This window comes from Aquila chrysaetos, assembly GCF_900496995.4.
Source record: "Aquila chrysaetos chrysaetos chromosome W unlocalized genomic scaffold, bAquChr1.4 W_unloc_1, whole genome shotgun sequence".
Taxonomy (NCBI): Eukaryota; Metazoa; Chordata; class Aves; order Accipitriformes; family Accipitridae; genus Aquila; species Aquila chrysaetos.
In genome coordinates this window covers 6,241,712-6,263,790 of record NW_024470321.1, presented here as the reverse complement: position 1 = coordinate 6,263,790, position 22,079 = coordinate 6,241,712, and the positions used below count along the sequence as shown (strand labels likewise).

Genomic DNA, 22,079 nt, shown 5'->3' with positions numbered 1-22,079 from the left:
CACCCAGTAAAGGTATCAACTAGAACTAGGATATATCAATATCCCTCTTTTGAAGCAATTCTGTAAAATCAATTTGCCAATATTTTCCTGGAGAATTTCCTTGCTTAGTAATTCAAAAAATGATTTTATTATTGGTTTTGGGATTATTACGTATACAAATTTCATATCTACTTGTAATTATTCGAATAATTTTTGACATATGTCTATTCAAAATACACTTTTGTAAATGCTTAACAAGGTTTTCTGTTCCCCAATGTACTTTGTTATATTCAGCTCGGGCAATTTCTCTCATTATTGTGGGTGAGACTATTTGACCTGTCGGTGTTACAGACCATCCTGTCTCATTTGTGTTAGCCTGCAATTTAATAATTAATTATTCATCTTTTTCATTATAATTTGGAGCTTCTTTAGGCAAATTTACACTTTTCTCTGGAACTAGTGCTAGGATGCCTTTTTCTGCAGCCTCTTTAGCAGCTCTATCAGCCAATCAGTTACCTGTTCAGGGACAGTCCCTACCTCACTGATGTGCTTTACAGTGCATTATCGCGACTGCTGTTTGGCTTTGAATGGCTTCTGACAATTCAGTATTTGTTCTGCATGCTTGAATGGTGGTTCCTTGTGCAAGATAACAGTCCTCTTCTTTCCATATTGCTCCATGTGCATGTACTACTCCAAAAGCATACTTTGAGTCTGTCCAAATGTTGACTCGCTTTCCTTGACTTAGTTCCAGTGCTCGAGCAAGAGCTATCAATTCAGCCTTTTGGGCAGATACATTGGAAGGCAAAGCTCGCGATTCAATTACCTTCTCAGTAGTGGTTACCGCATATCCTGATAAACGTTTTCCTTCACGGATGAAACTGCTTCCGTCGGTATATAGTTCCCAATCTGTTTCTTCCGGTGGTGCATCTTGGAGATCCGGTCGGCTGGAGTAGACTTCTTCAATTGTCTGCAGGCAGTCATGTTCCAATTCTCCTTCAACTTGATCAGTTGTTAAAAACACAGCAGGGTTAACGATAGTAGTAGTTTTTAAGTAAACATCATCTTGCTCCAGCAACACCACTTGGTATTTCAGCATTCTACTAGGGGATAACCAATGCCCCCCTTTCTGTTCTAGCACAGCAATTACTATATGGGGAACATACACTGTAACTCTCTGTCATAGGGTGAACTTACGAGCTTCATGGATCAGTAGCACAGTTGCGGCAACAGCTCTCAGACAACCAGGCTATCCCAGACTCACATTATCTAATTGCTTCGAGAAGTAGGCCACAGCTCGCCAACTTGGTCCCAGATATTGGGCCAGGACACCCAGAGCTGTAGGGTACGGTGTTCGGAAGATCTCGCGATGTCACGGAAAGATAGAAGGCTAGTCGTCGCCTCCCTATGACATATCAGTAATCCCACCTACTGTTGTTAGTATAAAAGGAATGAACTGCGCAATAAAAGACGGAGTTGAAGCTCACACCATGTGTGTTATCTGTCTCTTCCCTGGTCCGGGCCGACCAGTGATCTAATCGCGGCACCTTGATATGTAGCAACGCTACATAGTGGTGACCCCGATGTGATCGGTCGCACAGGCGACGATGGAGCTTGCGCAAGCGATTAAGGTATTAAAGGAGTTAGCTGATGAGGTGGGTGCCCGCGGTTCGATTAGGAGGGGCCCCACGGGCGAATGCATCCAATGGATGCTGCGCCGGGGAGACATTGGGTCTCCTAGATAAGTTTTGAGCCCCCCAAATTGGGGAGAGATTCGGGAGTCCTTGCTCCGATCCGAGTGCGGAGCTGCTGAACGATCGCAGAGTTAGGGGAAGGTGGAGAAGGTGGTCGCGGCGCGACCTGCTGTGTCTGCGGGTGCAGCGCCGCCTCGGGAACAGCGGGGACAGTGCCCTCGGGGACAGTGAGTCAGGCTTAGACGGAGCGGCGGCCTTGGAGCGGGGCTCACAGAGTGGTCCGTCCTTAATTGCGGACATGGGCACAGAGGGTGCGGCGGAGACGGAGGTTTTTCCTGCAGAGGCGGCACCAGCGGGACCTGATGCGCCCCCCCCCCCCCCCCAGTATCCATGAGAGGAGTTGCGGCGGGTGGTTCGGCAGCTCATGGGGGAGGGACGGTTTGCAAACGCCTCAGGCACAGGCACAGGGCATACGCGGGGCGTGACTTTACGGCAGTTGCAACAACTGCCTTGGCCGCTCTTAGGCGTGTCGCGGCCATGGATAGAGCGGACCCCCCTTGCGTGAAAGTTCCGCAGGGGATTGCCGAGAGGTTTACTGCCTTTTTAGATCGGCTTCAGCTTGCTGTGCAGGCGGCAAACCTCCCGGAAGTGGCTAAAGAGGCGATTGTGCTTGAATGTGCTAGGGCTCAAGCTAACCCACAGAGCGCAGCGCTTGTCTCTCATTTGCCAGCGGGTTCGTCCCTAGGTAACATGATACGCCATGTACTGGAGAGAGAGCAACACCGGGAAGCGCGTCCGGCAGTGGCGGCCTTGCAACAAGTTTTGCAGGCAGGTACAACCTGATACTGCTTTTGAGGAGGCAGTTTGTAAGCAGACCGTTAACGAGCAGGATTCTGATTCTGATAATAATTCTTTGTATCAGGCAGGGTGGACTCTGAAAAAGAGCCGCATTTATATCCCTCATTTCCTCCACCGCTGCCTGCCGCGGCCCTCTGCACGGCCGGGACCGCTGCCGTGCCGCTGCTGTCCCCCACCCCCCCCACCCCAATCGCCTGGTACTCCCTCTCCAGGGTCTGCAGAACTTAAAACAGAACCTGGCTTTGCTGCACTGCCTGTATCTCCTTCTCCTGCTACTCCCTCTAACTCTGTGCCTCTGTCTAATCATGACGATTCACTTAATGATTTGGGAAAAAATACACATAGCTTGATACAACGCTGTCGAGAAAAAGCTCTACAGCAAGGAGATACCATGTTTACTTTTCCTGTTGTATGCACACCTGCCTCAAGAAATGCAAGAACCTCAAGAGTTAGAGTTCTTAGGATCAGTCATCATGAATCCCTGTGTGATGTTTAATTACACCTATAACACCACTCGAAAGGGTCAGAATGTAAATGCTATTTTGCCTGTATATAGAAATGCTACAGCTTGGTGTAACTATATCTATTCCAGAATATCACACTCTTTTTTCTATTCCAGCTGCTTTACCTACGCGGATGTTTTTAATTCATGGGGATAGAGCGTGGGGGGGGAATTCCATCAAAACTTAACGGGAGGCCATGTAGCCTCAGACGACTTGCGTTACTAACACCCGATATCAATATGATTCACAGTAAAAGGCTCACGATAACTGACACAGGGTTAAGTGGATGGCTAACAAGTTTGAGAATTATGGGATGATTAAAAGATTTGCTTATGCATGGCTTAGTTATTTTAATTGTAATATTAGCAGTTGTAATGATTGTACCACGTATCATAAAATAGTTGAACGTATGATTGCAAAAGCATTTCATGTAACTTGGCTTGCATAAAAATAATAAAAAAAAAAAAAGAAAAGAAAAGGGGAAATTGTAAGAGATTTCATAAAAAATGGGGAACGTTTCTTTGAGCCTGATTATTTAGAGTTAGCATAAGTAGCCCGCAGTCAACATGAGTGGACTGGAGTACACTCCCTTTTAGCCACTACAGTATTTGCATGTTACCGTAGACACCTATAGTAAATATATTCTCGCTACAGCGCACAGGAAGCAGAATAGCTTGGCGGTTGTACAACACTGGCGTGCTTGCATAGCCCAACTGGGGATTCCACAACAGATCAAGACGGATAATGGTACAGCTTATACTGCGGAAAAGGTGAAAACGATTTTGTGCAACCTGGGGTATAGCCCTTGTACATGGCATTCCTTATAACAGCACCGGCCAGGCCATTGTAGAACGAGCACATCGAACCGTAAAGACCCTGCTAGATCGTCTTAGGGAGGGGGACCAGGCGGGAGCCCTCCTGCTTACGGGATAATTCACCTGTTCCCCGTACACAGCGTCTCCTGTTAACTGCGTTAACTTCATTAAATCAGACAATTCGGGGGGACCTGGACCAGACGGCGGCGCAACGACATTTTACGACTCTGGAAGAGAAAGGCCCCTACCCACTGGTCCGTGTGCGTGATCCCCAGACACGCCAATGGGACGGACCGTTTGAGCTGCGTTGCCTCAGGCGGGGGTACGCCTGTGTAAAGACGCCTGAAGGGCTACTGAAATGGCTCCCTAGTCGTATGGTTCGTCTTGACCTAACCTCGTAGTGTTTGAGTACTTTTCTTTACAGATTGCTGTTATCCTTTCCTGGCTTGTGACGTCTTGGGTATCTGCTACGAATTTCTGACGCTGGAGCAATTAATAAACAAGATAACAGAACTGCAGAGACAACAAGGCGCTGCAAGACCTTTATAGCAATTAAGAAAATTGTCATTTCGGCTTAGAGCATTTAACTGCGGGATGGGGACTGAGGAGTTGGTTTGTATCTTTGTTAAAAATCGGGGTTTCTTTTATTCTTCTGTATTTTATTAGGTATAATGTTGCTTTTACTGTGTTTAATTAATTGTGTTCATAGATCTTGTAGGTCACCTTAACCAACATAACAGGTCAAGATTCTCTGTGCCTTGCAACCACATCACAAAGCCCGTGAACCAATAGACAGGATGGCTATGACTCGTGCGGCGCGCCTGGCCAGTGACCGCATGTGCCATAGGCTCTCTATGTTTCAACTGAGGTGAATTTTAGCACCCGCTGGCCATGTGTGCTGAAATCTGTTCCTCTGCAAATGTACAAATACCGGGATTTTCCGAAGAGCATCGGGCTGGTGTACGGCAAGGCCATCGTTGCCTCTGTGGGACGCCCACGTAAAGCTGGCACCTACCGATTGCTGGGCTGAGTTCGCGGATGGTGGTGACTAAATCTCTTAATGCTCTTCTATTAGAAAAAAGGGAGGGGGAATTGTTGTGGGAACATATTTAGCTAACGGTCGCAAGAGCATTCCAGACGCCTTTAGAAGACCTTGAACAGAATAAACAAGAAGACAAAAAAAGAAAGATGCCAATTAGAAGAACACAGGTGCGCATTCCACGATAAAGGGAACTTGGCAAAAACAACCTCAATTCGGCAGTTTATCTTGACCAATTAGACTGAGATAAGTCTCGTATGTTTTAGTTAGTATAACCAATTATATTTTATGTTTATGCGCGTGTACAGTGTTGATACAACCAATCATTAAGTGTAACTGGACGCATAGACAGTGCATGAATAAGGTGTGAATAGTGTGTATAACCAATAGGAGCTAGTTGGACATGAGGAGGGGGAAATGTAGGGTACGGCGTTCGGAAGATCTTGCGACATCACGGAAAGATAGAAGGCTAGTCGTCGCCTCCCTATGACATATCAGTAATCCCACCTACCGTTGTTAGTATAAAAGGAATTAACTGTGCAATAAAAGACGGAGTTGACGCTCACACCATGTGTGTTATCTGTCTCTTCCCTGGTCCGGGCCGACCAGTGATCTAATCGCGGCACCTTGATATGCAACGCTACACAGAGCTATACCTTTTCTTTCATAAGTATGAAGTTCAAATGTCTTTGTGAGATCTGGCAGGCCTAGGGCTGACGCCCCCATTAAGCCTGTTTCAGTTCTTTGAAAGCAGCTTTCCCAGCATCAGTCCAATCTATAAATCCATTGTTTGAGGTTTTGAACTGCTTGTATAACGGTCAGACCAGCAAGCCATAATTTGCAATCCACAGGCGACACCACCCAACCATTCCCAGAAATGCTCGCAATTCTTTTAGAGTCTTAGGTTCAGGGAGACGACAGGGTAGTTAACTGTTCAGAAAACAGCACAAACTTAAGAATATGAGCTGTCAAGGTATGCCAGCAGTCATTTCAACTGGGCACTTTCAGGGAGTTGGGAAGGTCTGAGTTTTTCTTATTTGAGTACAATTAGGGTTATTTAGAAATTCAGATTTAAATTGTGGGGCATGTGCTGGAATAAAACTATTATTTTTTATTATTTAGTCTTTTGAGTAGGAAGGCATTAAGGGTTAAGTATAAAGAGATTTAAGGATGTTATCAACTTGCAGTGCTGTGTGCTCATTGCTTGAAATACCAAGGCTAATGTTAATGGGCAGTCCGCATAATGTTCTTTAAGCATAATGATTCCCCTTTTAACTTCCTGTGTCCCCAAGTTCCAATTTGCCAGCTGCACTGCATGGGGTGCTCTATTTCACACCATTCTGCTGACAGCAGATTCATCATGCAGATCAGCTGAATCATGAAACCAGATGAGTGCAGGGAAAAGCTCAAGAAATGCAGCTACTTGTGTGTATATATACTGCAAAGCTCTGAATTCTTAGCACCTGATTTTTATTCACTATGATTTAAATCAGGATTTGAAAATAAATTGTGTGTTTAAAATACCTGAAATGAACACAATACTTGCCAATGCTGGGGAGTAGCATTTAATTTCCTTGCTTTGACAGAGACCTGTAATGGATCTGTAGCCATCAGTCTTGTGCTGATCGGGTGATTAGTTTAGGACATTCAGTGTGTAGGTATTACAGCTGATGAAGTTTTCTGTCTCACTGAAGACAGCATTTATACTGAATAACTGCTTTTAAATTCAGTATCACCAGAATCGATCTATTTAGACTTTGATTGACAAGCTTGAATGCTTCACTGTGCTGACCTCCATTAAACCTCCCCCCCAAAGGTGTTTTAAAAATGAGAAAAGTTACAAATCATAACAACAGCTTTCTGAAACCTATCAGAGTTGAACGCTATCAAACAAGAATTGTGCTTGATTTCTTTCCCTAATTCATTTGACTTTTGCACAGAGAATCCCTTAAGTCTGTTACTCTGACTGGTGAGTTACGGAAATGGGGGTGGCCAGGGGCAGAGCTGAACATAAGGAAATGGCTCTTTATAACGAACAATATTCCTCTTGTAGGATTGTGTTGTTTGGGATTCTCCAAACCAGAATGCTGTGGTGGCATAACAAAATGTTCCACTTAACTGCCCTTCCCTCTGAAGGTAGTGGGTTTGGGATTTTCTTTTCCATAAGTTAACAAGTTATTAAAACACACCCACCCCCCAAACTTACAAATGCTGAGCAGTTGTTTTTTTACAGATGTCTTTGAAACTCTATGTTAAACAATATGTTTTCTCTAGTAAAAAAAGTCTGATATGAATATTTTCATCTTAAAAAGGTATCGAAAGATTATATGCTATATGTAATGTTTATACAGTCTACCAGAATTATTTGGTTTTTAAAGTTTAAAGAACACAATTTTATGTTTACAGGTTTTTTTTTTAAAGCCTTCTGTTTAAAAAAAAAGGTTTTCTACAATTAAGATTTTTTTCTCACAAAATATGGCTTAGTTGGCTGCAGCTGTGATACAGAATGTATCATAATAGCTAAGTACATACTGGTTTAGAATAATGATTGCATCCACATTTTCTAAAGAAATTATTTAGGAATTTCACCTTTAGCCTTAAAGATAATGCCATTTGCCATATAGGCTATGGCTGTTGATTTTAAAAGATGCATGGTAAAATATGGCTGGATGTGTGAGGACGGGATGTATGTAAAGTGGTCTGAGCCAGTGCAATGAAATAAGTCTCTTAAGTGTATAATTGCTTTACATGAATGCCCCAAAACATGGAAAACTTCATTACTGCTCTTTACATATCAGTTGGACAACACATCTACCTTCACGTTTATACCAGTGGTACTGCAACCACAAAAATGGTTCATTATTGATTTGAAAAAATGGAGTGACCCTCTTAGGATGCTGCTAAGTGCTGGCAAAAAGGCACTTGAAGAAAAACAAAGCAGGACAGATTAATACTAGATACGTAATACAGGTAGTTTTTTTCCCCTCTCTGGCATTTGTGATAATGAAGTCAAGGTCCAAGCACCATGGTACCCGGAAAATGATGAAATTTTTATCAGACGTTTTCTCTCCCTTGCTGGACTTGCTTACCACATAAAGTAGCACTTCTGAACTGTAATAATGCTTTCTCTACTTGCCAAGATAAATGTAAATTCAGTGATAAATATTAGAAATGGCTCTTTTATACTTTTTCATTAGTCTGCCTGTTTGCTAAATTAGCTCAGAAGGAGAAGCTAATCTCTGGGACCAAAGAAAATAGGTAGCATAGTTGTTAGCATGATTGGCTAACTCCACTACAGATAGCAAAAAGTTAGTTTAAAAATAGTGTTGCCTGATGCAAACTTAGATGCCTGATGCAGATGGCTACACAATATATCTAACTTCCAATTAATATTGTGCATCTATTTAGAACCTTTCAGAAATGGGAAGAGATACTGTGACCATTGCTTTTCCTAAATGTATTTATATTAAATGAGCTATAATATACCAGAACAGTGGGAGGTTAATTTGAATTTTGCAAGTTACTTTAGAACTAGTTAGAGCAATAATGTTTGTGTTTATTTATAAACAGTTCTAAGTAAACTCAGAAATTTGGCAGCTATATATTGTACACCCACGAAACACTTATTTTCAGTGATTTATTCAACTTATTTTTACACTGTACATCCCACAGTGAAAATCCTGTGTGAAGTCAGTAGAGGAAGGTAATAAACATCAGCCACTAGAGGGAGAAAGATTTCAATGATTGTAATTAAATTACAATTAATTATTAATTAGTACATTTTAAGGACTGAATAGCTTTGGGAGTGGCTGTATAGCTGAAAACTTAGACAGAAAATGCTGTTTAGGACGTGTTTGCAGGTTCTCAACTGCTGTATCTTATTTATTTTTGACAACTACAGAATTCAATGTTTTTAATTGGATACTGAGGGAGAGTTATTTACAGTTGCTGAACATATAAATAACATTTTGTTACAGGGAAATATATCTAATTGTCAGGTATGCATTTATCAGTGTGCCATAGATCTGTTCCTAATAACTTTGGTTTTACATATTTTGGAATATGGTGTTAATCTGCATTATTCAATTTTTTTGTCCAGTTCTACATGGCAGAGGTGAGTAAATTGGGCTGGCTTACAAAACAAGACAAAATCTGTCTGTTGAGTCTGTGTTTATGGAGGATAAGCAGCACTATCAATATTTATAGTGAGAAAGGCTTCCGATTTAATGGATAGCTGCTGCCAAAGGAGTGGTCCTGCTTCCCCTGCCTGACCATTCACTCCATCTGCTTTCCTTGTACTGGGTCTGATGCTGGGCTGTCCCTCACTCAGTTCACTAAATTGGGAGAGGTGGCCCCTTAACAGCCATGTAGTATCTGCTTAATTACCGTGTGAAACCTCGCTCTCCCTTGAGATGTTTTTTTTTTTAATCAGGTGTTTCTGTGGCATGTGTCGTGGTTTAACCCCAGCCAGCAACTAAGCACCACGCAGCCGCTCACTCACTCCCCCCCCACCCAGTGGGATGGGGGAGAAAATCAGGAAAAAGAAGCAAAACCCACGGGTTGAGATAAGAACAGTTTAACAGAACAGAGAAGAAGAAACTAATAATGATAATGATAACACCAATAAAATGACAACAGCAATAATGAAAGGATTGGAATGTACAAATGATGCGCAGTGCAATTGCTCACCACCCGCCGACCGGCACCCAGCTAGTCCCCGAGCGGCGATTCCCCACCCCCACTTACAAGTTCCTATACCAGATGGGACGTCCCATGGTATGGAATACCCTGTTGGCCAGTTTGGGTCAGGTGCCCTGGCTGTGTCCTGTGCCAACTTCTTGTGCCCCTCCAGCTTTCTCGCTGGCTGGGCATGAGAAGCTGAAAAATCCTTGACATTAGTCTAAACACTACTAGCAGCAACTGAAAACATCAGTGTTATCAACATTCTTCACATACTGAACTCAAAACATAGCACCGTACCAGCTACTAGGAAGACAGTTAACTCTATCCCAGCTGAAACTAGGACAGCATGGAAAGTCACAATCTGCAGGCACCACTTTGGAAGCTATGTTGTTTATTGACAGGCATTACCAAGTCTTCACCATCATTTACTTGCGCTCTTAAGGATAAGGCCTATGTTTCCCTTTATGAAGCATATTCATTCATATAAGTTTGCTGTGGGACTATGCCGGACTTTTCACAACTCTTCCCTTCATTTACATGCCTTTGTCAAAGTCTCAGTAGTGCCTTAATATGTGTATGTCCACCAAGCACTTCAGAAAAATAATTACTCAAATCTCCTTGCTTTTGAGCCCATGTTAGAAACAGCCTGACTAGTTAGCAGTACCCTGTGTGTATCTAATTGTGCACAGAAAGCCAAGGTGAAGCTATGTTTGAATCCACAGGTCATGTAACTCTGGAAGCTATAGCTTGGGAATAGTCTGTGCAGGGTCCAGAGACAGAATCACAAGGGGTTTGACCATGAGAAGCCACACTTTGAAATGAACAGTGTTCAGCATTGAATGTAGAATAACACTGTGACATGATTATGATACCCTGTGTTGCTATATAAATGGACAGAAACTTTTACCTAGATTTTCTTTATTCCTTTCTGCTTTTGCAAAAATCCATTTTGTCAGATCATTAAATGTATATTTCAATAGTCAGGTCTGTGTAATCCTTTTGTTACAATCATCTGTCTGGTTGTACATAGAAGGGTTTGACTTCTTTTGCCATCAGAATTTGTCTACTTACAAGCAGCAATCCTTTTTCAGGTGGTTCTTTGCCACAGTATGATAGACTAGTCTTGCTTCATTTTTGGAAATGTTTAGGGTATGTTTCAGAATTGGATGCTTCACATTATTGTTCATAAAGAAATCATGAGCTGAATTACAGCCTAGCCCTGCGGGAGAAAATATTGCTAATATTTGGCCTTAATATGAAATGAGTTTTGAGCTCCATGTTCCATGATCATCCCACATGTGATGCACTTGGCTGAAGGTGACCGAGTTATGGAAACTGAACTGCTTTTGTTAATTAGAGGGGGAAGGTACTCCTTTAACTGCCTCTTAAGAAGGATGATGAGGAGAGAGAGCTTGCAGAGTGATGGGGGCACTGAAACTTTTCCTGTATGATAGATGGAAGGCTTTGTTGTTATTCTTTAGCCAGTGTTGTTCACAACATCAGATAGGTAAAGTTCCCTGGTTTCATGGTTATGTACAGTTCTTTCTCCAAACATGCAAATTACAAGCAAACACTTGTGTACAGAGCAGAGAAGATGAGGTAGTGGAGTACACAGAGGAGGAGATGTTTTTCAGTGCTTATGCAGACATTTGGGAATTTCCTTCTTAAGAAGTTTTAAGAAAGGAAGGTTCCCAGGCATGCTTGCCTTCACATGAACCTTTAAAACTTCACACTCACTATGGGCAAACATGCCTCAAAGCGAAAAGAAATGGATGAGAGGTTTTCTGTTACTGGCTACAGTAGGTGTGAATACTTCTTCTCCATCCTAATGGAGTGGTTTAAAAAGAGCAGGCATGCAGGCTGGCTGGGAAGCGTCCTCCTACCGAGCCCTCGTGGGTGACACAGGTGGAGATTGGCCCGAGTACCAGCTTCTGCAGCCACTTCAGCCTTACTTGTACAAGACAGTTAGAACAAGAAAATCTGACCAGAGACCTAGATGGGGCTGTTTTCCCTTCTTCTCATATGGAACTGATCTCTTCTAAAATTAAGACATCTTTAGAGAAGTGTTAGATGATTCTTTTTGTGTTTGATCAGTGTTAGACTGTTTACAGTGGTGTGTCAGCAAATGGTGTCTGCTGGGGATTTGGACTAAGGCTTTTGGTGGCAACTGCTATGTGAACACCTTATTAAATGCCTATCTAAACCCATTTTAAACACGTGAATAAGATGAAGTTTGTATGTGTGACTTAAAAAATATATCCCAATATGTTCCTCTGCATCCCCAAAATAAACATGTTTTACTTTGTTAGAGGACACTAGTACCACCTTTACAAAGTGTATTTCTGGAGGCTTTTCAAAATGAGGGCTAACATTGAGATGCTGTGTTACATGCTGAGCTGGAATCCCGAGTGCCACGTGAGCCCTTCCAGATCTGCTCTGCAGGATTCTGCACCATGAGGACTCTTCCACCCAAGTGATAGACTAGTGTGTATTTACATCGGGTTTTTCTGTTTCCCATGATTTTCCTCACACTACTGCAGACAACCCTTCAGTGATTTAACCACAGTGCTACATAATTTCTCTCAGAGAACAGTGCTGCCAGCTATCACAGTGTTTTTCTAAGCTACAGCTCCTGCAATGTTGGGATTATGCAGGAATCTTGCTTTCAGTAAAATCAATAAAGAGTCTCAGTACAAAACTTTCAGGGTTCTCTCCATAACTGTAACCCAAGTCCTTTAAATGTGACCCTAACACAAACCAAAGGCAAATGGAAATATTAAATATGTTAAAACAAGCATCATAATTTTTTGAAGGTGATGCCAAAATTCATGGCCTGTAAAGAAATACTCTCTAAGACTCGTTTTGGAGTATTAGAAAGCAGGCATTCTTTATTGCAGCGCTGGATGCACGGGGGATAATTCCACCTAGCATGCATGCCACAGCTTCAGCACAAACAGGTTATATGGAGTAACAATTGCATATTAATCAGATTAGTATACATATACATAAAAATGATTGTAACTGATTATCATAGTACTGCCTACATCCGATCATGCGCAATGAAGAATTCATTTGAGTCAAAGGGCTGCTTTTACGACCACCGACCCATTTGAAGTTCTTGTTGGCTGACCTTGAAGTCTTTGTTCTTCATCCCTGTTCTTTGATCTTGAAGCTTAACATGGTTTCAGTCACATATGGTCAGTTTCAATATTATTCTTATCTAATGTACAGGAACATCTAGTCATAAGAGCAAAGAACTACAAAACCTATGAGTAACTACCTCTACTAGTTAATTGCTTGGCTACACTTTTGTCTATTGTTTCAATCATAGTGTTAGGATAAGATTTCTAATAATTATTTACCAAATCTCACTTTTGCAGTCATCTAGCAGCAAACCAGTTTGCACGGCTGGTACAAAATATTAAAACCATCAAATATTTAGACATACCATACAGAATGTATGGAAATATGCTATCAATTCCCCCTTTCTGTTTGAGGCTACTAATTCTTTTAGTAGTCTCACGTGAACATAGATCGTGTCACAGTTCGTTTAAGACAGCCAAAAGTGACACAGATTATAACAGTGATGATAACTATCACAATTATATTTTGCAAAAGAACAGCTAACCATCCAGTCAGAGAAAATCTAAAGCTTTGAAATATTTTGTTCAGCCAAGAACTTTCTATGCTTGACCTTAATTCTCTACTGCTTTGAGCTACATGTTTTATTCTGTCTATCTGATGGCTTAGATCATTTGTCACATTTGGTATGTGGATACAACACGAGTCATTCAAAAATCCAATGTACCCACATACTCCATGTTCTTTTAATAGTAGTAAGTCTAAAGCTAACCAATTTTGCAATGCCATTTTACTAGTAGCTTGTACTTGTACATTGAGTTCATTTAGCCCACTTTGAATAGCGTTACCTAATGTTTCTACTTCGAGTGAAAGATTGTGAAGAGTCATCTTATTTGAAGAGCTGTTAACTGTGGTAAAAATATAGATTCCAATACCCATCCTATTTTAGTTCCAGTACTTGGTGATTGCCAAGAATCATCTTCTCGCTTAAAGAATAATTGCCATTTAAATCTGTCCAATTTAATTTACAAAAATGATTCTCATTGTCCCACATCTTTTCCCAAGTTTTGGTTAAATTCAATGTCAATATTCCCCATGGAATCGGATTTTCATCTGACTTTGGAATCAGAAGGCAGGCTGTTATTGAGGTTAAATTTTGTACCTTCGCAAAACCTTGAATCAATTGCAAAACTAGATTATCTTTTATCAAAATCACAGGGATGACTAGTATCAAGATTAGTAACTCTAACAATAATTGCTTCATTTCGTTATCTTATACTACAGATTCTTTTATTGTGACAATCCGTGATTCTGCCTGTCCTAGTTTCAGCTGGGATAGAGTTAACTGTCTTCCTAGTAGCTGGTACGGTGCTATGTTTTGAGTTCAGTATGAGAAGAATGTTGATAACACTGATGTTTTCAGTTGCTGCTAGTAGTGTTTAGACTAATGTCAAGGATTTTTCAGCTTCTCATGCCCAGCCAGCGAGAAAGCTGGAGGGGCACAAGAAGTTGGCACAGGACACAGCCAGGGCACCTGACCCAAACTGGCCAACAGGGTATTCCATACCATGTGACGTCCCATCTAGTATAGGAACTGGGAAGTGGGGGCGGGGAATCGCCGCTCGGGGACTAGCTGGGTGCCGGTCGGCGGGTGGTGAGCAATTGCACTGCGCATCATTTGTACATTCCAATCCTTTCATTATTGCTGTTGTCATTTTATTGGTGTTATCATTATCATTATTTGTTTCTTCTTTTCTGTTCTATTAAACTGTTCTTATCTCAACCCGTGGGTTTTGCTTCTTTTTCCCGATTTTCTCCCCCATCCCACTGGGTGGGGGGGGAGTGAGTGAGCGGCTGCGTGGTGCTTAGTTGCTGGCTGGGGTTAAACCACGACACTGCCTCTGTAATTTTACATCTACTATTATTTATCTTATGTTTAGAAAAACTTAAAAGAAAATACTTAAAACCTGCAACACACAAAAGGATTACTGTCCCTGACAATATTCCTAATAGCAATCCCAATATTATAAGCTTTACACAATTCTTGTCCCAGGTACATAGCATGGAACTTATGTATAGATTTTCAATTTCAAAGGACTGGTTTCTTTAGACTTCCAATTCCCTGTTGGTGCTTTCTTTATTCTTGAATAATGAAGCCAAGGTCCTTTTCCCCCAGATCTTTACTGCTGTATATGTTGTTAAAATTACTTGATACAGTCCTTTCCACTTCTCAGCTAGTGGTTCTGAAGTCCACGATTTTACATATACCCAATCTCCTGGTCGGAAGGGATGCGCTGCTGTGTCCATTCTAAGGGTCCAGCTGTGGAGATATACTGACAAAATTCTTGTAAAGAGTTTCCTAAAGAAATCATAATACCCTTTAAAGACATATCTCCAAAAGCGCTCAAGGTATTCGGAACATAGGACCCTTGATATGGCCTTCCATATAACATTTCATAAGGACTTAAATTTCCTTTCCCTTTTGGCTGTACTCTGATTCTTAATAGAGCCATGGGTAATGCTTTAACCCATGTAAGTGAGGTTTCCTGATAAATTTTACTCAGCTGTTGCTTGAGAGTATAGTTCATTCTTTCTACTTCCCACTTGCTTGCGGTCTATATGGGGTGTGATAGTCCCAATCTATAGACAATACCTTGCTCAACTGTCTTACAATCTTTGCTATAAAATGAGGGCCATTGTCAGATGACATTCCTACAGGGCCCCCAAACCTTGGTATTATCTCTTTGAGCAAGACTTTAACTACTTCTCTTGCTTTGTTGGTGCGACAAGGGAAAGCCTCAGGCCACCCAGTGAAAGTATCAACTAGAACTAGGATATATCAATATCCTTCTTTTTCAGGGCAATTCTGTAAAAACGATTTGCCAATATTCTCCTGGAGAATTTCCTTCTTTAGTAATTCCAAAAATGTTTTATTACTGGTTTTGGGATTATTGCATATACAAATTTCACATCCAATTGTAATTGTTCAAATAATCTTTGTCATATCTCTACTCAAAATACACTTTGTAAATGTTTAACAAGGTTTTCTGTTCCCTAATGTACTTTGTTGTGTTCAGCCCAGGTAATTTCTCTCATTATTGTGGGTGGGACTGTTATTTGACCTGTTGGTGTTACAGCCCATCCTGTCTCATTTGTGTTAGCCTGCAATTTAATAATTATTTCTTCATCTTTTTCATTATAATTTGGAGCTTCTTTAGGCAAATTTACACTTTTCTCTGGAACTAGTGCTAGGATGCCTTTTTCTGCAGCCTCTTTAGCAGCTCTATCAGCCAATCAGTTACCTGTTTCAGGGACAGTCCTACCTCACTGATGTGCTTTACAGTGCATTATCGCGACTGCTGTTGGCTTTTGAATGGCTTCTGACAATTTCAGTATTTGTTCTGCATGCTGAATGGTGGTTCCTTGTGCAGATAACAGTCCTCTTTCTTTCCATATTGCTCCATGTGCATGTACTACTCCAAAAGCATACTTTGAGTCTGTCCAAATGTTGACTCGCTTTCCTTGACTTAGTTCCAGTGCTCGAGCAAGAGCTATCAATTCAGCCTTTTGGCAGATACATTGGAAGGCAAAGCTCGCGATTCAATTACCTTCTCAGTAGTGGTTACCGCATATCCTGATAAACGTTTTCCTTCACGGATGAAACTGCTTCCGTCGGTATATAGTTCCCAATGTGTTTCTTCCGGTGGTGCATCTCGGAGATCCGGTCGGCTGGAGTAGACTTCTTCAATTGTCTGCAGGCAGTCATGTTCCAATTCTCCTTCAACTTGATCAGTTGTTAAAAACACAGCAGGATGTCGCGTCCCAAAGTTGGAGCGACTCAGGTTCGTGGATTTCCATTGTCAGAATTAAGGTGAAACGACACCAGGGGAGTTCAAACAACAATCAACATTTATTCAACCTAGCTAACTTTGTCCAAGTACACATGAACTTATTAATATGAACCTTGCAACATGTCATTAAGCCGCTGTTTGAGAAGAGGAGGAAGTATAGAAAAAATGAAATGGAAAAAGGAACATGAAACTGTGGACACATATTTAGCTAACATTAGTCGCAAGAGCATTCCAGATGCCTTTAGAAGACCTTGAACAGAATAAACAAGAAGACAAAAAAAGAAAGATGCCAATTAGAAGAACACAGATGCGCATTCCACAATAAAGGGAACTTGGCACAAAGAACCTCAATTCGGCAGTTTGTCTTGACCAATTAGACTGAGACAAGTTTCGCATGTTTTAGTTGGTATAACCAATTATGTCCTATGTTTATGCACGTGTGCAGAGTTAGTATAACCAATTATATCTTATGTTTATGCGCGTGTACAGTGTTGATGTAACCAATCATATTTTATGCTTGTGCGCGTGTACAGTGACTTTGCAGAATATGTGACTATAAGTATGTGTGTGTTTTAGCAATAAAGGGTCGTCTGTTGTCTGCTCTCAAGATTACAGGCGTCCGTCTACTTCATCTCCTCATGAAACTGTGTCAGAAGCAGAGCCCTCCCATTGAGTCACAAGGTTCAGAGCAGACCCCCTTGCTTTCTGGACTCCTTCTCAAAGAGGAGCCCAGGGGCGGCTAGATCCACTCCTAGTCTCAGACTTGGTCAACGGTTTATGTTTAAAAGGATGAGGTGTAGGGACTGTGGAAAAGAGAGAAGGAAAAGAGGGAGAGAGAGAATGAGAGAAAGAAAGAAGGAAAGAGAGAGAGAGAGAGAGAGAAGAGAAGGGTTTCACGAGTCCTGGGTCCAGCGTTGGTCCAGCCAGCGTAGAGATCCAGTTCCGGAGGGGCGCGCACTGAGGACTCGTTCTCTCTTCTTTTATAGTGTGTTAGTTGATGATCTCAACATGCACAGTTCCCACACCTGGGGTTCACTGGAATCGGTCAGTGAGCTTTGGGGGGGGGTTCATTGTGGAGTTGCCTCTCTTTTCCTGCTGGCATGACCGCTTAAGATAGAAGCACAGTCCCAACTTCCGTGGGGCCTTCTTCCTCCAGGAAGGCATATATTGTGTTCCTTCTCCTGGTCACTTTAAGATAAGGAATTGGGGCTTTGGAGAAGTGTGTTCCACTCTCCATGGGTCCCTCTCCTCTGGCCACATTGTCCTGTTCACAAAACTCCAGCATTTTTACAGAGGCCGTTTTCTCCAGCAAAGTTCTTTAATGGATGTTTGAGACATTGAATTTGTCAGACCGTCACACAGGGTTAACAATGGTAGTAGTTTTTAAGTAAACATCATCTTGCTCCAGCAACACCACTTGGTATTTCAGCATTCTACTAGGGGATAACCAATGCCCCCCTTTCTGTTCGAGCACAGTGATCACCATGTGGGGAACATACACTGTAACTCTCTGTCATAGGGTGAACTTGCGAGCTTCTTGGATCAGTAGCACAGTTGCAGTGATGGCTCTCAGACAACCAGGCCATCCCAGACTCACATTGTCTAATTGCTTCGAGACGTAGGCCACAGCTCGCCGACTTGGTCCCAGATATTGGGCCAGGACACCCAGAGCTATACCCTTTCTTTCATGAGTAAAGAGTTCAAATGTCTTTGTGAGATCTGGCAGGCTTAGGGCTGGCGCCCCCATTAGAGCCTGTTTCAGTTCTTTGAAAGCAGCTTTCCTGGCATCAGTCCAATCTATAAATCCATTGTTTGAGGTTTTGAACTGCTCGTATAAAGGTCGGACCAGCAAGCCATAATTTGCATACCATACAGAATGTATGGACATATGCTATCAAAGGTACAGTAACTGTTTTTTCTATACCTGACCACCCTTGCTTCTGACTGCTAGAGTTTGGCATTACTGAATGACAATGCAGTTGTGAGAGACTGAAAAAGTTAATGTCTCAAACACTGTAGTGGGGCAAGTTCTGCATAACGATGAAATCTGCATAACAACGAACCCTGCATAGCAAGGAAGTACAGGTGAAAAGAAGCCAATCAGCACAGATCAGCACAGGACATCAGCAACAGGACAGGGAGGGCATGCCAGAGGATGCACAGATCTGTGTTCTGATAATGCTGTTCTGATATGCTGAACAGGGCAGCTCACCATGCATGGCCAAAGAGCAACAATGGTCATGTCTTGTGGAGGACCTTGGCTGGACCGAGGGGCCTGGGGAGGATATTGACCTTGACAAGATTGCAGTGTTCCCGTGAGAGAACAAGAAAGGAGGAGAAGAATGCCTGGGAAACTAAGTTTAAGGAATGTGTTGACCGTTTGCAGTTGTGATAAGGAACCCGAAAAAAGCCACCCAATGAGGGGTGAGAAAACAACTTCTGACGACTTTCTGACCAATAAGGGACAGACATATGTACAAGGTAACAAGTATAATAGGTATAAATTTTCTGGCTTGTGGTAATAAAGATACCCCTTCTTTGCTTGTACTATAAGAATGCGTACTTGTCGTTTGTCCGTCTCGACCACGACAATTGGTGACCCCGACGTGATGCTGTAAATTATGCTTGTGACTGCGAGGAGAGCAGTGGAGACGGAGCCCGGCATAGCTTGAGAGCGGCGGGAAGAGCTGCTAGTCCGGACCGATACTTGACACCTGCAGATAAACAGGTGAGCTGCCGGGAACATGGGCGGGACCCTCAGTAAAGAGGACGCCGGAATTGTAAATATGTGGAAAGTAATTTTGCAAAAGAGAGGACTTAAAGTAGAAGAGTTGATGTTGCGGAAAATGCTCTTATGGGACAAGCAACACGGATATAAAGCAGACACAGTGACTGCATTTAGTGTGCCTGTGTGGCAAGGACTCGGGGACAAGCTGTTTGACAGTGCGTCCCAAGGGTCTAAGGAGGCAGCCAGCCTCCTGATGACATGGTACCTGCTCCTTGAAACCGTCAAAGACATTAAAGAACAAAGGGATAGGATGAAGGAGCCAGACGTCCCTATCATGGGGGGAGGACAGTCCTCTCCCACAGAGGACGTTGGGTCTGTTGCCCAGTCCTCTGGCGAGCGTGCAGGGCAGCCAAAGCCACGGGGCCCTCAAAAGAACCCTTTCGTTGATGACTCTGATGATGAGCAGCCCTCAGGACATCCTCGGACTATTAAAGATAGAACTTATAAGCGGCCCCAGGACTTGCTTCCCGGTAGTGACGTATGCCCCGCTGAAACGGCAGAGGCGCCGGTTAACCCGTCCGCCCCCCCCGTGCCGCCTGATTCAGAGGATGGAGAAGGGATGAATAGCCCCCCCCGGGCGTGGGGAGGGGAACAGGGGACCTCATGCCTGTACCCTCCTCTGCCAGCCGAAACATCAGAGGATTGGGATGATCCCATGGACAATGATATGGGGGATCCTGAATCTGGGGGGTCTGCGGGAACACCGAAGGAGGGACAATTACAGGGAGGCTCACGTTGCCGGGGTCAGCCCTGGGTCCTTCCGCCGGCTCCTATTACTGTCAGTCCCCACAACCCCCTGAAATTCTGGCACCAGGTGAAAGCTCGAGCTCTGCAAGAAGGAAATTGGGACCTGTCCGAGCAAATTAACGTTCCTGTAACAGCAGGCAACTCCGGTGAAACGAATTTAAGGGGGACTGGGGGCAATGGCTTTCCCGTGGTACGGGGTGATCCAGGACAAGGAATTATGGATGAACATAGACCATATTCGTGGAAAGTTATACAGGGCTTACAAAAGGCAACTGCGCAATATGGTCCCAACTCCCCCGCAGTTATGCAATTAATACGCCTATTAACTATGGAAGAAATGACACCTTATGATGTTGCTCAAATTGCTGAAATTATTTTCCAACCTGTGCAATGCGCCGTTTTTCATAGTATCTGGACTCAGAGAGCAGAGGCGCAAGCAGTACACAATTTGCAGCTTTCACAAACCGATCCACGTTATGGTAACGGAGCTGATGTTCTGACCGGGACTGGTCAATTTAATAATCCTCAACATCAGGCTCAATGGCATCCACTTGTATTGGAGCAAGTAAAGACTATTGGTGTAGAAGCTTTGCTCCGAACGGCGGAGCTGGCGGAGCCTAAGGCAAGATATACCATGATTAAACAGGGGGCTAAAGAGCCGTTTCTGTCGTTTGTAGAGAAATTGATGGGGGCTATAGAGCGGCAGGTATTTGATGCACATATACGAGAAATGCTGGTAAAACAGTTAGCCCGTGACAATGCTAACACAGATTGTCAAAAGGTGATTGAGACGCTCCCTGGGGATCCAACCCTAGAAGCTATGATTACGGCTTGCGGGAAGGTGGGCTCTGTTGAACACAGAATGTCTGCATTAGCTAGAGCTATGTCTGCAATGCGTATGTCGAATCAGAAATGTTACTGCTGCGGGCAGGCTGGACACGTCAAGGCTAACTGTCCCGCTAAAAATAGAAAAGGAGGAGCCAGGCAGGTGGCCGTGGGAGCAGCTACATGTCTTAAGTGCGAAAAGCTGGGACACTTTGCAAAGCAATGTAAATCTAAATTTCATGCTAATGGTCAACCCCTCCAGTCGGGAAACGGCAGAAAGAGTGCGAAGGGGCGCGTACAGACACAAATGCCCTACCACTCCAGCAACCCCTTTCTGGTACAACAGCCAACGCAGACACCACAAGCCTTTGTGACAAGTTACGGGGACAAACCCAAGGAGCAGCTGGGATGGATGTATGCACTGCCCACAGAGTAACTTTATCTACCCAAGGAGTGCATAAAGTGCCCCTGGAAGCCTGGGGACCGATTGGCAAAGGATTAAGTGCCTTACTAATAGGACGATCAAGTAGTACTTTGCAAGGGTTAATGGTGCATGTGGGAGTTATTGATGCTGATTATCACGGGCAAATATGTGCAATGGTATCTACTGCAACCCCTCCAGTCACTATAAAAGGAGGCACACGAATTGCTCAACTCGTACCATTTATGAGCTGTGTGCCTGCGACAGAACAGGTAGTTCGTGGTACTCAAGGTTTTGGGTCCACGGGAAAGCCACAGGCATTTTGGTCACAACGCATTACGGAAAGCAGGCCAGAAATGACCTGTACCCTCACTATGGCAAATGCATCCCCATCACAGATAAAATTGATAGGTTTGCTGGACTCTGGGGCTGATATGACCATCATAGCGCAGCGTAACTGGCCCTCCTCGTGGCCATTGGCTGTAAATGCGGAAGGAGTATTGGGTGTAGGTGGAGTATCAAATAGTTTTATTGCAGCAAAACCTGTGCTAATAAGCAACCCAGAGGGACAGAAAGCCACTATGAGGCCATGTGTCACCGCTTTGCCACTTAATTTATGGGGTCGAGATGTGTTGGATCAATGGGGGGTTGCGTCTTACCACGGATTTTTCATAGGGGCCACTGTGCTGCAGGGCGTGGAGCGCCCGACACTGGCACTGACCTGGTTAACAGATAAACCAGTGTGGGTGGATCAGTGGCCCCTCAGTCAAGAAAAACTCCTCGCCTTGAAATCTTTAG

At 43.3% G+C, this 22,079-nt stretch overlaps 2 protein-coding genes across 2 annotated transcripts; one reads left to right on the top strand and one right to left on the bottom strand.

Moving 5' to 3' along the window:
- Window positions 1–517: 517 nt before the first annotated feature.
- LOC121232864 lies at window positions 518–17,986 on the bottom strand. Its single transcript, XM_041121331.1, has 2 exons — window positions 17,915–17,986; window positions 518–1,060 (listed from the first exon to the last, which is right to left on the bottom strand). The coding sequence occupies exons 1-2, from the start codon at window positions 17,984–17,986 to the stop codon at window positions 518–520; spliced, it is 615 nt and encodes a 204-aa protein (XP_040977265.1).
- Window positions 17,987–19,244: 1,258 nt separating this feature from the next.
- Window positions 19,245–21,296, top strand: LOC121232863 (endogenous retrovirus group K member 8 Gag polyprotein-like). The gene has a single exon (XM_041121330.1). The coding sequence runs from the start codon at window positions 19,245–19,247 to the stop codon at window positions 21,294–21,296; it is 2,052 nt and encodes a 683-aa protein (XP_040977264.1).
- Window positions 21,297–22,079: the final 783 nt, after the last annotated feature.

Excerpts from the sequence above, each read along its gene's own strand:
- LOC121232864 (XM_041121331.1), bottom strand. The coding sequence starts at position 17,986 with ATGGTGATCACTGTGCTCGAACAGAAAGGGGGGCATTGGTTATCCCCT. Across the intron at positions 1,061-17,914 it reads GAATGCTGAAATACCAAGTG|GTGGTGTTGCTGGAGCAAGA; the intron begins GTGTTGCTGGAG and ends CTGAAATACCAA.
- LOC121232863 (XM_041121330.1), top strand. The coding sequence starts at position 19,245 with ATGGGCGGGACCCTCAGTAAAGAGGACGCCGGAATTGTAAATATGTGG.